The sequence below is a fragment of the Balaenoptera acutorostrata genome, chromosome 19, assembly GCF_949987535.1.
Source record: "Balaenoptera acutorostrata chromosome 19, mBalAcu1.1, whole genome shotgun sequence".
NCBI classification, from domain to species: Eukaryota; Metazoa; Chordata; class Mammalia; order Artiodactyla; family Balaenopteridae; genus Balaenoptera; species Balaenoptera acutorostrata.
Genome location: NC_080082.1, coordinates 31,448,659 through 31,465,949, shown reverse-complemented (window position 1 = coordinate 31,465,949; position 17,291 = coordinate 31,448,659). Strand labels below are relative to the sequence as shown.

General features: G+C 36.5%; 2 protein-coding genes across 5 annotated transcripts in view; one reads left to right on the top strand and one right to left on the bottom strand.

Annotated features, from left to right (window-relative positions):
• The window catches only part of RPGRIP1L (RPGRIP1 like), a 98,622-nt gene that overhangs the window by 34,825 nt on the left and 46,506 nt on the right, over positions 1-17,291 (bottom strand). For all 4 annotated transcript variants that reach the window (XM_007167599.3, XM_057534910.1, XM_057534911.1 and 1 more), the window contains exons 15-22: positions 16,024-16,476; positions 13,064-13,215; positions 8,550-8,928; positions 5,166-5,353; positions 4,971-5,051; positions 3,572-3,673; positions 2,975-3,137; positions 1,869-1,942 (exon numbers count right to left, since the gene is read on the bottom strand). In XM_007167599.3, coding sequence (XP_007167661.2) covers positions 1,869-1,942; positions 2,975-3,137; positions 3,572-3,673; positions 4,971-5,051; positions 5,166-5,353; positions 8,550-8,928; positions 13,064-13,215; positions 16,024-16,476 — 1,592 coding nt within the window. The remainder of the gene's footprint in view (positions 1-1,868; positions 1,943-2,974; positions 3,138-3,571; positions 3,674-4,970; positions 5,052-5,165; positions 5,354-8,549; positions 8,929-13,063; positions 13,216-16,023; positions 16,477-17,291) is intronic.
• Positions 9,363-10,325, top strand: HNRNPA1L3 (heterogeneous nuclear ribonucleoprotein A1 like 3). Its single transcript, XM_028162955.2, has one exon. It carries the CDS (start codon positions 9,363-9,365, stop codon positions 10,323-10,325), a length of 963 nt encoding a protein of 320 aa, XP_028018756.1.

Sequence of the window (17,291 nt, the reverse complement as noted above, 5' to 3'; positions counted from 1 at the left end):
GGACATTGGTCTTTTCTTGCCCTTGAACTGAACTGAAACATCTACTCTTTGTAGGTCTCCTGCCTGCCTGCTTTCGGACAGGAACACACACCATGGGCTCTCCTAGTTCTGAGGTCTTCCAACTCAGACTGGAACTAAGCCATTGACTTCCTTGGGTCTCCAGCTTGTAGACTGCAGATCTTGGGACTCCATACTCTCCATAATCACGAGAGCCAATTCCTTTTAGTAACTTTCTTTCTCTCTCTCTATAAATATATCTTATTGGTTCTGTTTCTTTGGAAAACTGACTAATACAAATGGCTAGACAGCTAAATTCCACACAAGAGGCTCATTTTCCCATTGACTCCCATTATCAAAAATTTCCAGTAGAGGGTAGAGAATTTCTCTTCACTGAAATAATTTGATTTATTTTGATAAAATAATTTAACAATTTCAGATTTGATAAAGCAAACGAATTAAACTGAATCGAACTAAATGCTATAATTAAGTCTTCAGGCAACCATATGCAAGATTCCTTTTTTAATTTATCAATTTTGAACAATAATGATTCCATATATTAGTACGCTATATGTTAGATGATGTTATTATAATTAATAATTATATAATAATAATTATAATAAAACTTTGGACAGATGAGTTCTGTTTATATTTATAATCATCTGTTTGTATTTGTCAATCACAGAAACAACGGATTTCTCTATTTTATGGAGGCATCTGTGACAGCTGAAATGTTCTGTTTTATGGGTTTGTTCTGCAGAGAGATTAAGCTAAGAATGTGAGATTTTAAGAGTTGAAATAAGTATTGCAATTCTTAAAAATAGAGTAGGGGCTTCCCTAGTGGCGCAGTGGTTGAGAATCTGCCTGCCAATGCAGGGGACACAGGTTCGAGCCCTGGTCTGGGAAGATCCCATATGCCGCGGAGCAAATGGGCCCGTGAGCCACAACTACTGAGCCTGCGCGTCTGGAGCCTGTGCTCTGTAACAAGAGGCCGCGACAGTGAGAGGCCCGCGCACCGTGATGAAGAGTGGCCCCCGCTTGCCACAACTAGAGAAAGCCCTCACACAGAAACGAAGACCCAACACACCCAAAAAAAATAAAATAAATACATTAAAATAAATAAATAAATAAAGTAGAAATTCTAAAGAAAAGGAATACAATGAATCATTTCAGGAAAATTAATGTAGATGAATAGAAAAAGCTAGCACTTTACTTACATTTACTTTATAAAAACTTTTTCTCCCCTTACAATGAAAAATGCTCTGGTAAGTGGGACACTTCCTATGTAAATTAAAGTATAATTTTCTTCACAAAATTTCAGTTTACATACTACTTTTCAGCAATGTGCTACAAAACAAGCGAAGTATACCTATATGAAATTAATTACCTTCTAAGGGTTTAATTTTTTGGCAGAATGAAATAACTTTAACAGCTTATCAGTGACATATTTAGATAACTTACACATGTGAATAGTCTATGAATTCACATGTGTAAGTTATTATAGTTTTAAATGCAATCTCACATTTTGAATTCTTTAATGTTCAGATTTGATTTAATACATCTTTGTATAATGGTTCTGAAAAGGAGTCAGAGAAGTCAGCTGGTTTTAGCAAGTAACCATTGAAGCTACTGATGTTAGGTACTCTTAAACATGTAAGCAAAAATAACGCTTACATGTTATGGTCTGTTACATAATGAAAGTGTAAATACAATTTCCTTGTACTAGATGATTACTTGGATAAGATTATATAACACATTAAAATTTTTCCAGAAATATTCTGCCTTAAGAGTTTCATACATGAAGATTGATAAACTATGAATGAAAAGCAGCTTTATTTCAGAACATTTCTGGTTGATATCAGGTTACTGACCTGTTTGATGCTCTTGGCGATAGGACCTGGAATAATACACTCATCACTGTCAGAAGCTGATCTGTCTTCTTCATCTGTTGAAAAATAAAATTTTATTGGTTTAAATCTGTTAAACCAATTATATTTGCACCTTGTGACTTGGAGAGAAATAAGCATACATTACAAGGATAACCTTAAAAGAACAATATGGTAATCATGTCTGGATTTTTTTAGCAGTAAAGATATTTATATTACATTTTAGAAAAGAGAAAAAAATGATTGAAAAATTCCAGGTTTAGTTTTAGCAGAAACAAAGGAAATAAGAATGTAGCTTGTTCTAGTACAAAATTAAAAAAAAATTTTTTTAAAGAGAAGAACATGGTAATAATGTCTAACAGTCTAACCAATACTACTGTGTAAAAATCAAGTTATTCCTACTATTTAAAAACATTTTTAAAGGTTTTACAGCTTTGTTGCAGTAAACTGACATATAATAAACCACACAAATTTAAAGTACAAAATCTGTATTTACAACCTGAAACTATATATTTTGACAAATATGTGACTCTGTGAAACCACCACCACAATTAAGATAGTGAACATATCTATCACCCCCCAAAATTTCCTCATGCCCCCTTGTAATCTCTTTCCTTCTGCACCTTTCTACTCCCGTTCGTCCTTCCCTAGGCAACCACTTAAATGCTTTCTGTCACAATAGATTAATCTGTTTGCCTTTTCTAGATGTTTATATAAATTAAATCATGATGCAAGTTGTCTTTTATAGGTCTGAGTTCTTAGTTTTAATTTTTAAAAAGTGAAGTCCTCTAGAATAACCCAGATAATAGTACTGAACCCAAAGAGGCTATAAAGTCACTTAAAATATAAACTGGGAACATGGTCAGCCACAATACTTGCATTCTGTTGTGGTGCTCCAAGTTGAAATAAGAAGATATGCAACAATTCCACCTGACCACAGCTGACTAGACTGACCTATCATTTCTGTCAAGAAACAGCTATCAGGAAGTACAGTCACTGTTAAATGAAGATGTTCTATGAGGCATGCACACTCTAACAGATTAAATAAAACAGAGTTAAGGAAATAATGTTAATTTAAAAAAGAAAGTCACCTTCTGGTTCCAGTTCTTCAGTTATTTCTGTTTCATCTTCAGAAGAAGTCAAAGTTCGTTCTGCAAGCTGACCCTCAGAGAGTAAAGACACATCATCATCTTTTCCTTGTTGCACTTTCTCTGTATTCTCTTTTACCTTATCTACACTGCTTTCCTGAGAAACCTGAAGAAATAAAAGCACGCTGATATATTATTGCTTAGATCACATTTATAGCATTCTTGCTGAAGCACTTGAATGATAATTAAGTACGTAAATATGCACTACATGCACTATATATATGAGTCATTAGAAAATAATCACTGAAGCTGTATGAATGAAAATATGCAGATAAATTAAAATGTGATTATAAACTAAGAATAAAAAAGCATTAATCTCAAAATGAATTTTACATTATACTTTAATTCACATATGTATTTACTACCTACTAATGTCTGCTTAATTGTAACTGTTATACTTGTCTTATTTTTGACATTTCTATTCCAAGGAAGTCATGTATAAAAATAGGATCAACGATATGATTTCTTGATCCATGCCAATGCAAAGACAAAGTCTTTAAAAAATAAACCTTTCAAGATAATTTTAATACAAACACATACCTCAGGAATATGTGAAACAGTTGGCATATTAATTTCTATTTCTGGCGTATGTTCCACTTCTGGTGAAATTTCCTTCGTATCTTCAGGAGGAGTACAGGTCTCCTTACATTAATGTGAAAACATGCATGTATGTTATTTTGTATTTATTATTAAATCCCAAATCATGATAAGACTTTTTCACACACACACACACACGCACACGCACACTTAGGATTTACTCTCTTAATAATTTTCATATATAAAATATAGTAGTGTTAATTATACTTATCATGTTGGACATGACATCCCTAGTACATCCTTAGTACTTATTTATCTTATAACGGGAAGTCTGTACCTTTTGATCACCTTCATCCAATTGTCCCTCCCCCATCCCCTGCTTCTGGTAACCAGAAATCGGATCTCTTTTTCTATGAGTTTGTTTGGTTTTGAAGTATAATTGACTTACAACACTATGTTAGTTCCTGTTACCTAACACAGTGATTCTCTATTTCTTTACATTTCAAAATGATCACTACAATAAGTCTAGTTATGATATGTCACCATACAAAGATACCACATAGTTACTGACTATATTCCTCACATTGTACATTTCATACCTGTGACCCATTTATTTTACAACTGGAAGTTTGTATCTCCTTTCCTCTTTCATCTATTTGTTTCTCCCCCCCTACCCCTCTCTCCTCTGGCAACCACATTTGTTCTTTCTATCTGTAACTCTGTTTCTGTTTTGTTATGTTTGTTCATTTGCTTGTTTGTTTTTTTGGATAAGATCTCTTTACTTAGATACAGATTGAGAAGAGAAGAGGTCTGGGTCTGAAGTTTGACTGCTGAGGTACTTCAACATTTAGAGTTATGGTCCAGGAGAATGAGAAGAATAACTGGCTAAATTGGAGGAAAACTAGGAAGGCATGGTATCCCAGAGGCCAAGAGTAAAAGGAGCAAGTATTCCATTGTGTCAAAAGTTACTGGGATATTAAGATGGAGACTGTGAATTGGCCACTGTGAAAAGTGGCAAAGTGAAAGTCATTGTGACCTTAGCAAGAGTGGCTTTAAGGAGGAAAAGTTTTACTAGTGTGAGCAAGGAACAGTATGAGGAAAGGAAGATGGAATTAAGACAACTTTTTGAAGAGTTTTGTTCTGTTTTGCTTTATGGTAAATGGGGGCAGAGGATTTGGGCAGTATCTGGAGAGAGATATGGGGCCAAAGGAGGGTTCAGATCAAAGAGCAAGAACATTTAACACTTACATACAGTGCCAAATTACAAAGGTAACATTTTAAGGGAAGAAGAAGTATTTTATTTATCTGTTTCTATTTAAATCAGGGAGGGTATACTATATCATTTATTCCGAATATTTGTTATGGGAAAAAAAAATTAGTATTTTGAGTGTTTACTACTTACAGAACGCTGATGTGGTGTGATATCCACAAAAGATACCTTCTTATCTTTAGGTGTTAAACGTCTTGGCTTAGGTGTTGGTGCCTAAGATAAACCAATATGTCAAACTGAGAATGATGAACATAGCTTTCAGATTTTTTTTTTCTCTTTTATGTGGCTATTTACTTTTATAGGAAATTCAAAGTCACTGTTACTCACTACTAGTGTGCTAACAGAGGATGTTGGAGGTAGTCTTTGAACAACTTCAGACTCTTCTTTGTGTATGAAATTCCCTAAGTCTTCAGTCGTTATGGATCCACTTGGTGGAAGGTAAGCAAATTTCCATTTCAATATAACATGGATGCTTCCTGCAGGATGCTTTTTATGATCTGTTAACTCAAATATTCCTGTCAAATTACAAAAAGAATTTTAATTAATGCTAGAGTGAAGTTTTATTACCACAAAAATTAAAGAAGAGCAAAAAGAACTACCCACAACTTATTAAAAATAAGTCTGGCTTTTACTCACAAGTCAAATGACTTGAGAGAATAAAATAAGACAAAAAGATCTATGATAGGTTCATCTCTCAAGCAGACTGCTTTCAGAAGTTAAGGCCTCAGAGATAATACTGATTCAAAGATGAGATAATTGACTTATAAATATTTTAATTCACTGAAATTAAATTCAGAGATTCTTCAGAATTCTTAGCCTTCCACTAAGATATTATCTGGGTTATAGCTCAGACAACAAGCTTCATTTTGACTTGATATTCTTGTGTGTCTGTAGAAAAATATATTAAAACTTCAAAATTTCAAATAATTTATGTATCCTAAGGAGTCTTTATATTACTACATAATGCTAATTTTAAATACATTTTACTGGGATTTGTTAAATTATTCCAAATTAATAGTAGCACAGCAAAAAATGTCCATAAAATAAACAAACCACCCAAAACATATAGCAGTAACAAAAAGTATCACCTAGCTGAATACATAATATTGAGTCACAAATTTTAATCATTATGCTAGAGTTTTCAGTATGAAAATCCCTGACGTGAAAAAAACAAACCTATATTTCAAGCATAACTTTTGTTTATGGGTCTCCATTACTTGGTTCTCAAGTGTTTGACACTTCTTTTAATGGCTGGCTAGGAAAGAAAAAACTAAACAACTCTAGACTTTAGGTAGCAAAAAGGATATAGGTGGAATATAGGGAGGTGAGAAACTTCTACTACAGGCACAGGTGAGACTTACAGAATGGCTGAGTGAAGAGATCAGTAAATATATTCCACAAAAAGCAATGATAACACTGGATAAAATGAACAGAAATAATCATTTAAGAACTCTGGAAACTGATCAAAGGTGTACAACAAATTAAGAAGCATTTATTTAAGAAAATCTACTGAACCTCAGTAAAGACAGTGGGAGTCAGAAAAGACACTAGTACACTACTTGTCCCTGGCTGAATATGAGACTTGTAGACTGTCTGAACTTTGAATGCATTACCCAAGCCATACACTGATCCATAGGCAAAGGGTGGAAGCCTGTCAGCTCAAGTTGTTTAAACACAACTCTCAACAACCACTGGCTGACCACTAAACTATGTTCAGGCTTAAAACTAAAACAAGAATAAAACAAGGAAACAAAAACTTAGCAGAGACATCAGTGGCTATAGTGAGGGAAAAAGACTACAGAAGTAGTCCAGGTGAGTCACCAAACAAACAACAACAGCAACAGGAACCCTGTGGAGGGCTGCAATCTAGAGATGCTACAATATAGTGTCCTAAATGTCCAATTTTAAACAAGAACAAAAATTCATGAGATATGCAAAGAAACAGGAGACAAAATGTCATCCACAGATATTTTCTGAGGGCATCCAGATGTTAGACTTAGTAGACAAAGACCTCAGAGCAGCTATTACAAATATGTTCAAAGAGCTAAAAGAAACCATATTTAAAGAATTAAAGGAAAGTGTGATGACAATGACTTATAAAACAGAGAATATAATAAAGAGATAGAAATTATAAAAAAAGAGAACTAGAATATACTGTACAACACAGGGAATATAGCCAATATTTTATAATAACTATAAATGGAGTATAACCCTTAAAAATTACAAATCACTATGTTGTATACCTATAACATATAATATTACATATGAACTATATCTCAATAAAAAAAGAGACAGTTAAAAAGGAATTCTGGAGTTAGAAAGTATAATTACTGAAATGAAAAAATTCAACAGAGGGGCTGAGTAGGAGATATGAGCTGCAGAAAAAAGAATCAATGAACTTGAAGAATGATCAACAGTGATTATCCAATCTGAAGAGAAAAAATGAAAAAAAATCAACAGAGCCTCAGAGACCTGTAGGACACCATTAAACATATGCACATATGTGTAACAGGAATGTAAGAAGGGGAAGAAAGGGCAGAAAAAGTAACTGAAGAAGTAAGGGCAGAAAACTCCCCAAATTTGGTGCATAACAGTACCCTACACATAAAGAAGCTCAAAAGATTCCAAGTAGAATAAGCACAAAGGGATCCACACCTAAATACATTAGAGTTGAATTGTCAAAAGCCAAAAAAAAAAAACTTGAAAACTGTATCATGTAGAGGGGAACCATAATAAGATTAACAGATGATTTCTCATTAGAAACAACGGATGCCAGAATCAATTGTCTGATGTACTCAAAGTGCTTAAAGAAAATAAACCTGACAACTAAGAATATGATATCCAGCAACACTATCCTTCAGAAAATAAAAGCTAAAGTATAAAGACATTCCCAAATAACAATGATTAAGTGAATTCATTGCCAGCAGACCTGACTTACAAGACATATTAAAAGAGTTTCTTCAGGCTAAAAGCAAGTGACACCAGATGGTTACTCAAATCAACATGGAGGAACAGATGTGAATAAAGGTAATTACATAGGTAATTATAAAACACAGTATAAATATGTTTTTCCTCTTAACTGATTTAAAAAACAACTGTATAAAATAATAATTAAAAAATTATAATCCTGGACTTATAACATGTAAAGATAAAAAAATATATGAAATAATAACACAAAAGAGGGGGAGGAAATAGAGCTATTTGGAGTAAGAAAATGACACCAGACAGTAACTCAAATCCAAATGAGGAAATAAAGAATACCAGAGATGGTAAATATGTAAGTTAATATAAAAGTCTCCTATAATTATATATATTCTCCCTTCTCTTAAAGGACAAAGTTATATAAAGCAATAATTATAACATTGTACTGTTGGGTTTATAACATATACAGGCGTATTATGTACATATATATGACAACAATATCACAAAGGAGGGGGGAGGGAATGGAATTATACTGGAGCAGACTTTCTAAATTTTAATGGAGTTATTAGCATTAAGTTTGACTGTGGCAAGCTGAGGTGCATACTGTAATCCCTGGAACAACTACTAAGAAAATAACTAAAACAATATAGTATTATGGGCCCAAAGTTTAAGATTATCTGAGAAGGCTAGGAAGATTGTTACAAACAGATCATATCCATAACACTGAGGTATAATTTAGGTGGTGTTTTCTTTTTGAAACAATTTCATGGATTCAAGAAATAGGCTTACCTGAAATACACCTGTCATGTGCCAATGAAATCAGAGGCACATTGACTTTTCCTATGTAAATATCCTCCTGGGTATCACTATCATCAAACACATAAAAACTCAGAGACTCTGACTTAAGGTATTGATCCAAATCCATATTCATTGGCACTGGGAAACACATATGATCATCAAACTGTGGATCACTGCTACTGGGAATGATGGCTGTGTCATGGTCTGCAAAGTCAGAAAACTTGTACACAACATATGGGTGTGGCTGAAGGTGGCTTGCTCGGGACCGCAGGTGGCTGCAGCATCTTACTGTAACATGAAGTTCATTTAAGTTGCCATCTGTGGAATCAGTAGAACCGAGCTGAGCAGTTTTGGGTGCTTGCTGACTTAACTGGAAAAACATACATATTTATATTATAGTAATAATACAGTGAAAAGTAAACAACAGCTGCCAACCCCCAAACAAAATGATTTTGTAGATGGACAAAAAGCTGCAGATTTTCACTTCAAAGTGAATTTCTCAGTAAAAGACTCTTGACTCTTATTTAAAACCAATATTCTCTAGAACGTATGTACGGATGCTATTAGCAGCAAATATAGAAGACTGAGCATACATGTAGAGATTGCTGTTAAAACCAAATAAAGCCAAGAAAATAGTTAATCTGATGTTCTTTAATTCTATTTAATAATTAACAGGTAAAGTGAGCCGTTAGGTCCAAGACAAATGTCCCCTAGTTCACAATTTTATTAAGAGCTACTCCTTCCTTTCTGCCCGTGGACGCCACCAGGTAAGCATCGTTGATGTCTCCCCCCTCCACTGCCGTCATGTCTAAGTCAGAGTCACCCAAAGAGCCCGAACAGCTGCGGAAGCTCTTCATCGGAGGTTTGAGCTTTGAAACAACCGAGGAGAGTCTGAGGAGCCATTCTGAGCAATGGGGAGCGCTCACAGATTGTGTGGTAACGAGGGATCCAAACACCAAGCGCTCCAGAGGCTTCGGGTTTGTCACGTATGCCACTGTGGAGGAGGTGGATGCAGCCATGAACGCAAGGCCACACAAGGTGGATGGGAGAGTTGGGGAACCAAAGAGGGCCGTCTCAAGAGAAGATTCTCAAAGACCTGGTACCCACTTAACTGTGAAAAAGATTTTTGTTGGTGGCATTAAAGAAGACATGGAAGACCATCACCTAAGAGATTATTTTGAACAGTACGGGAAAACTGAAGTGATTGAAGTCATGACTGACCGAGGCAGCGGCAAAAAGAGAGGCTTTGCTTTCATAACCTTTGATGACCATGACTCAGTAGACAAGATTGTCATTCAGAAATACCACACTGTGAATGGCCACAACTGTGAAGTAAGGAAAGCCCTATCTAAGCAAGAGATGGCTAGTGATTCATCCAGCCAAAGAGGTGGAAGTTGTTCTGGAAACTTTGGTGGTGGTCACGGAGGTGGTTTTGGTGGGAATGACAACTTTGGTCGTGGAGGAAACTTCAGTGGTCAAGGTGGCTTTGGTGGCAGCTGCGGTGGTGGTGGATATGGTGGCAGTGGGGATGGCTATAATGGATTTGGTAACGATGGAAGCAATTTTGGAGGTGGTGGAAGCTACGATGATTTTGGCAATTACAACAATCAATCTTCAAATATTGGGCCCATGAAAGGAGGAAACTTTGGAGGCAGAAGTTCTGGCCCCTATGGTGGTGGAGGCCAATACTTTGCCAAACCACAAAACCAAGGTAGCTATGGTGGTTCCAGCAGCAGCAGGAGCTATGGCAGTGGCAGAAGGTTTTAATTACTGCCAGGAAACAAAGCTTAGCAGGAGAGGAGAGCCAGAGAAGTCACAGGGAAGCTACAGGTTACAACAGATTTGTGAACTCAGCCAAGCACAGTGGTGGCAGGGCCTAGATGCTACAAAGAAGACATGTTTTAGACAATACTCATGTGTATGGGCAAAAAAACTCGGGGACTGTATTTGTGACTAATTGTATAACAGGTTCTTTTAGTTTTTGTTCTGTGGAAAGTGTAAAGCATTCCAACAAAGGGTTTTAATGTAGTTTTTTTTTTTTTTTGCACCCATGCTGTTGATTGCTAAATGTAATAGTCTGATCATGATGTTGAATAAATGTGTCTTTAAAAAAAAAAAAAAAAAAAAAAAAAGAGCTACTCCTTCAACCATTCCAGTTATTCTGATCATATCGCATTCTTAAGTGAGAAACCAATGAATTTGATGGTACCCACCCACAGAGATGATTTTGTTATATTTGGGTTGGCCCTCATCCTGAACCAATGTGATCTGGGGAAGCAGATACCTGAGGCCAAGGAACAAGAAAACAGAGTGAGAGATAAACCTTGGAGGGGTAAAACCTTGGATTGGAAGGACATTTCAGAAGAGAGATGAGCAAAGGGAGTTGTCAGGTAGGGTCAGAAACTACTCTATGGCCCTTTTTGGGACTATTACTCAGGCAGTCAGTGCACAAGTATTCTAGCAAACACCTGCATTGACTAACTGCTAAGCCTTCCATAGCTGATGTGATCTGGGACAAAGAATGTAGTGTTGCAGTGCCTTGTGGTGTTAGATAATTCTCTACCTTCCATACAGGGACCCCTCTTTCACTGCATTTTTGAATCTGGATTGAACATCTGGAACTTTTGATTCTAGAGAAGTTTATTGGAGAAGGAAAACAGAACCGAAGTCATAATCCTCTTGGTGGAGACATCTGGTGGTGTGGAGAGGGGAAATCTGAGAAGGGAATCACAACACTGCTTTCCCAGGGCTCGTTTGCTTCCGGCTATAGGAGACTGAGTGGAAGGATTTACAAAGTACCCCCTCCGTTTCTCCCCCCCACCGAGTCTACCCACAAAAGCTGAAATTCCAACAGTAAATGACTCATTCAACCCATAAACTGGGAGTCTAAAACTCTTTAAACCACAAAAATTAATAAATCATGTGGTTTCTCTATCTCTAATTCCCTTTTCCATGACAGTGTTTCCCAAAGTGCGTTCTGAAGAATACTAGTCCAGAAGGATGATCTCTGGGAAACGGGTGCCATTCTTTAAGTTTCAGAATCAATGTGATGTTAGTCATGGTTCTTTTAATTGAAAGTTATGGAAACTAATTCCACCCAGCAAATACAATGAAAAGAGACTTTTATATAAGGCTACAGGGTTATTTCATAGAACTGTGTAGCAGAAATGTGGTTGTATCTAAGGAAGGTAACGGGACTGGAAAACTACAGGAATTTACTCTCCATCTAGTTTCCATTTTTCTCTGTACGCTTGCTCATTATTCTCTTTCCAGTCCCATTTTCTTTCCTTTGCCATTTAACATGGTAGCAGATGGCTGTCCCACAGCTCCCAACTTTACATGTTCCAGGCATGGAGAGTCTTGCTTTCTCTTGATCTCAGAAAGCAGAATCTGATTCGCTCAGCTTGGGGCAGGTGGATATTCCTGAATCATTAGTCATAATTGGGTGGAGTGGGAGAGAACAGGATCACCCAACGTAAAGCTGGCCACTGGGGGCCCAGCCCCACGGATTAGAAGAGGGCAGGTCCAAATGAAAAAAGAGAATCATGACTTGAACAGACATTCCAAAATGTTTCTACTATATTCTATCCCTTTGTTACTTAACATAAGTGTATACTTTATGCTTCCTCTTGAGATTCACGTTATACATGAGAAGCCCTAAAGTCAAGGATCCTATTTAATGCTTCTCAATTCAGTGTTTTCTGCATTTATTGGATCATGGAATTCTTTTGGAAATATGGCTATTAAGACTCCATGAAACATAGTTTGGAAAATGCTGCTCTGAGGAATTGCATTCATACTTCTAATTCTCAGGAAAAGAATATTCATTTTATATTTTACTCTGCATTTCAGAAACCTAGAAGTTTCTGAAACAGCTTGGAAGAAGTTGGAAACAGTTGGAAAAAAAGGAGACTAACTGAAAGTCCAATTATAGCTATCCATTTCCTTAACAGTAGAAATTGTAATGAAAGTCACTTGATGTGTAATAATAGTATTGCAATTCTCTTTTTCGAAACTGTCCTGGATAGCACAAGGGAGTTCCTTTGTGGTAAAAGAGCAATTCTGTATCTTGATTGTGGTGGTAGTTACATGATTATATACACATGATAAAACTGCACTAAACTCCGCTTCTTCCTACACACACACACACACACACAAGTAGTCGTGCACATGCATGCGCACATAAGTGCATGTAAAAACTTACAAAATCTGGATAAAGTCTGTAGCCTAGTTAATAGTACTGTACCAATATCAATTTCCTGGTTTTGATACTACACTATAGTTACATAAAATATTATAATTGAGAGAAGCTGGGTGAAGGCTACACGGGACCTCTGTACTATTTTTGCTACTTCCTGTAAGTCTATGATTATTTCAAAATAAAAAGTTAAAAAAGCCACTTGATGGCTGTGAAAGAAAATGATTTCGGTTTAAAGCATGATAATATAAAGAAATACTATAAAATTTCTGTGTCATAAAAGGGTCGTAAAGTCAAACAAGCTTACCCATTGCATTTGCTCTGGCCCCTTAAAATTTGATGTTATATATCCCAAAGCCTTTGCCCGTTCTCGATAAAGTCGAATTGCTTGATCCATGGGAACTCTTAATCGGAACCAGTATTCCACTGTGCCAAAATTGGGGATGTCTCCTTTAGTTCCTACAAACCAATACATAACTCACTGTTAAAATAGTCCCATAAATCAAAATATATACCAGTAAAAAATACATCAATGGTATTATACATTAAAACTATAAATTTTATACTGAGTAAAATAATATATGACTTGCACAAATGATGTGTGATTGGCAAATAACAGAGATAAAGAAAATAAAGTTACTTCTGCAAGTACGAGTTCCACCGTATGTTAAATATTATTAAAAAACTATGTCAAACTACATTTGAGGTAGTCCGGTTTATACTATTTCAATCTTTCTAAAATATAAAGAAAAATCTAAACATTGAGTCAAATACTCCACGGATTCTTTCTGATGTTTTTCCTTTTTTAACAAGTTGCACTCAATGTAGTCTGACAGATACAAAATGAAACCTCAAAATTATGAATGGAATATGAATTCAACTTTCGAGAAATCTTTGGCACCTTCCCATTTTCCTACTGTGCCGTAAGTATAGGGAAAAACACCATAGCTATGTCAAATCTATACCGTATGTAATATACCCTCGCATGTCTGCCCTGTACACCCTCTTGCTGGGGCTGTAGTTGTAGTACGCCTTCTAACTCAGGCAGCTCTTTCTCTTCCTCTGTGACGATTTCCTCTAGGGCTCCCAGGAGACTTAAGAGCTCTATGCTTCCTTTGCAGAAACGAAGAAAGATGTCCTCATTAGGGCACTGACTGCTTTGGCACAATTGGCAGTTCACCAGTCTACTTCTCCACCACACTAAGTTTTTTGAGGGCAAGTTCTTCTGAACCATGTGACTATATCACCTATGCAATCAATAAAATAAAATCCCTCCCCAGAACCTGAGTCACCTTCCTTCCTTTTTTTCTTGGTCACTTAAAAAAGTTTTCCTTTTTTAAAATTTATTTATTTTTTGAATTTTATTTTATTTTCTATACAGCAGGTTCTCATTAGTTATCTATTTTATACACATCAGTGTATACATGTCAATCCCAATCTCCCAATTCATCCCACCAACCCCACCCCCGCCACCCCGCCTTGGTGTCCATACGTTTGTTCTCTACATCTGTGTCTCTATTTCTGCCTTGCAAACCGGTTCATCTGTACCATTTTTCTAGATTCCGCATATATGTGTTAATATACGATATTTGTTTTTCTCTTTCTGACTTACTTCACTCTGTGGGACAGTCTCTAGGTCCATCCACGTCTCTACAAATGACCCAATTTTGTTCCTTTCTATGGCTGAGTAGTATTCCATTGCACATATGTGCCACATCTTTATCCATTCGTCTGTCAATGGGCATTTAGGTTGCTGCCATGACCTGGCTATTATGCACCCTCCTTCCTTCTTGAAAAGGTTTCTTCACTTGGCCTCTAGGATACTGTATACTCTTGGTTTGTCTCCCACCTCAATGGCCACTCCTCAGTTTCCTTTGCTGGCTCTTCCTCTTCTTCCTGAACTCTAATTTTGGAGTCTCCCAAGGCTCAGTCCTTGGTCACCTTCTCTTCTTTATGTATACTCACTTTCTATGTGAAATTATCTAGGCCCAAGGCTTAAAATATATTCTGTATGCTAATGAATCCCGCTTTTATATTTCTATCTCTGACCTTCAGACTAGTATATCCAACTGCTTAGGTGACATTTCCACTTGGCTGTCTAATAGGCAGGTCAATCTTAACCTGTTCAAACACAATTCTTAGTTTTTTTCCTCAAATTTGTTGCTTGCCCAGGTCTGTCTCGATAAATGGCCTCATCATTGTCCCGGGTGCTCACACCAGAAATTCTCGCCTCCTTTGTTTCCCTCGTTACTCTACATTCAATTGTTGAGCACGTTTTCAAGGAAGAGTTAATCAAATAGACACTGAATATAACCAATTCTTATCACTACTTTCATTACCGTCGTAATCCAAGCCACCAACATCTTTCCACAGATTAATGCAACAGCCTGAAAATGGTCCTATCTTCTTGCTTGGCCCATACAGACTGTTCTTCCCACAGCACCCAGGGCGATTTTTCTAAAACCTATGTGTGATCACGTTACTTCTCTCCTCAAAACCACCCAATGACTTGCATCACTCAGAGGAAGAAAAAGTCCAAACACCTCACCATGACCCACAAGGCTCTACAGTGAGATCTGGTCCCTGCCTATTGCTTTAATCTCATCTCTGCTCTAGCCACTGGCCTCCTTGCTGTTCCTCCAACATGGCAGGTCTGTTCCTCCCTCAGGCCTTTGTACAATACTTGCTGTTTCCTCTGCTGGAAACATTCCTCCCCTGGATCCTGACATGGATCTTTATTCAGGTCTTTACCAATGGCACCCTGTAGGGAAGCCCTTATCTGAATTAGCAACCTTCCACCTCTCTCTGTAGCCTCTTGCCCTGATAATTTTTCTTCATATCTAATGATATGTGTATTTGTTTCATGGCCCATCTTCCCCTCTAGAAGGTAAGCTACATGAAGGTAGGGGCTCTGTCTTATTTACCACTGATCACTGTATTCCCAGTGCTTAGTAACAGAGATAACATGATAAGCTCCTTAAAAAACTTTGATAAATGTACCACAATTAATGTTTAATCACACAAGGATACCAACATGGTAAATAAACACTTGTACTAATAAGCTTTAAAAAATTAATAGCCGTTGTACTGACATTATTAGTGACATTTAAGAGAGTCCAATCAACTGTGGGCAGCTATATCAGAGAACGCTGTCCTTACCCTAAAGGCACCTTGAATCTGAGACAGAAGATACTAACGTGGAACACCATATTAATGTATAAACCAATCAGTGCTTCAAACAGCCAAAGTTTGTAAGACTGTACTCACCAACCAAACTTGCTGTGCAAAATATTCGACCGCTTTTTTCTAGAATTTCATGGAATCTCAACTGACATGCCGCGATTGTTTCATAATCTGTGCTGTAAGCCCGGTGGACCTCAAGAGTAATAGTATTTTTCTGAATGTATTGTAAGAATAAGTCATTAACATGAATGAGATATTGAGAAGTAAAGTTATATTCTGGGTGAAGGCCCCGCACTATGGGAGTTGTCTGTAGTTCAAAATCATAGAAAGCATAGGTACAGAAGGTGACAGGCTCTTTATCTCCAGATGCCTGTAAAACTTCAGAAGGAAAGGTTACTTTGTTGATATGGATTTCAAACAGGTTTTCGCCTCGTTCTAAGTGAATGGTTTCATCAAACTCATCAACGGAGTCATCTGGCATGATTTCTGGTTTAAATTTGTACTGCTTGGTACCATACGCAATATCCTTTAATTGGGCTGCAAGAGAAGACACACAGTTCCGAGGTGTTAAAGTGTCGACATATAAAGATACAAACTGGCTTTTGAAGTGGTAGGAAGTCCGAGTGCTTTTGGCGCATAGTCTCAATCTTAAATTCCATGACTACACTGTTTTTCTGTCAATGATGCTGTATTATAAAGAAATCATCATTTATTTTGACATCACTTATTAAAAAAAATTACAACTTAAGGGGTTATTCAGGCTATACCAGAGAAACAGAAAAAGAAAAAGAAAAAAAAAAAGGCCCTTGAATGAACAGCTGAGGTAAGTATTTAGATTTCACTGCTCCTTTGCCTCTGCTCTATTATCTTCTCTCCTATAAAGTCAATTTCTCTTTCCTCTAGCTCCTTCCCTTCAGCTTATTAAAATATATATTTTTCTACTTTTGGGGAATGATGGATATATTGGTTATCTTGATTATGGTGATGGTTTCACAGGTGTATACATAGGCCCAAACTCACCAAATTGTGCACTTTAAATAGTGCAATTTAAAATGTGTTCATTATACTTCTAAGAAGCTGCTTTGAAAAAAGATATATCTCTTTCTAGATTAGAACATTCCCTCGCACCATATAGAAAAATAAACTCAAAATGGTTTAAAGACATAAATGTAAGACCCGAAACCATAAAACTCCTAGAAGAGAACAGAGGCAGAACACTCTTTAACATAAGTTGTAGCAATATTTTTTTCAGATCTGTCTCCTAAGGCAAGAAGTAAAAGCAAAACTAAACGAATTGGACCTAATTAAACTTAAAAGCTTTTGCACAGCAAAGGAAACTATTGACAAAATGA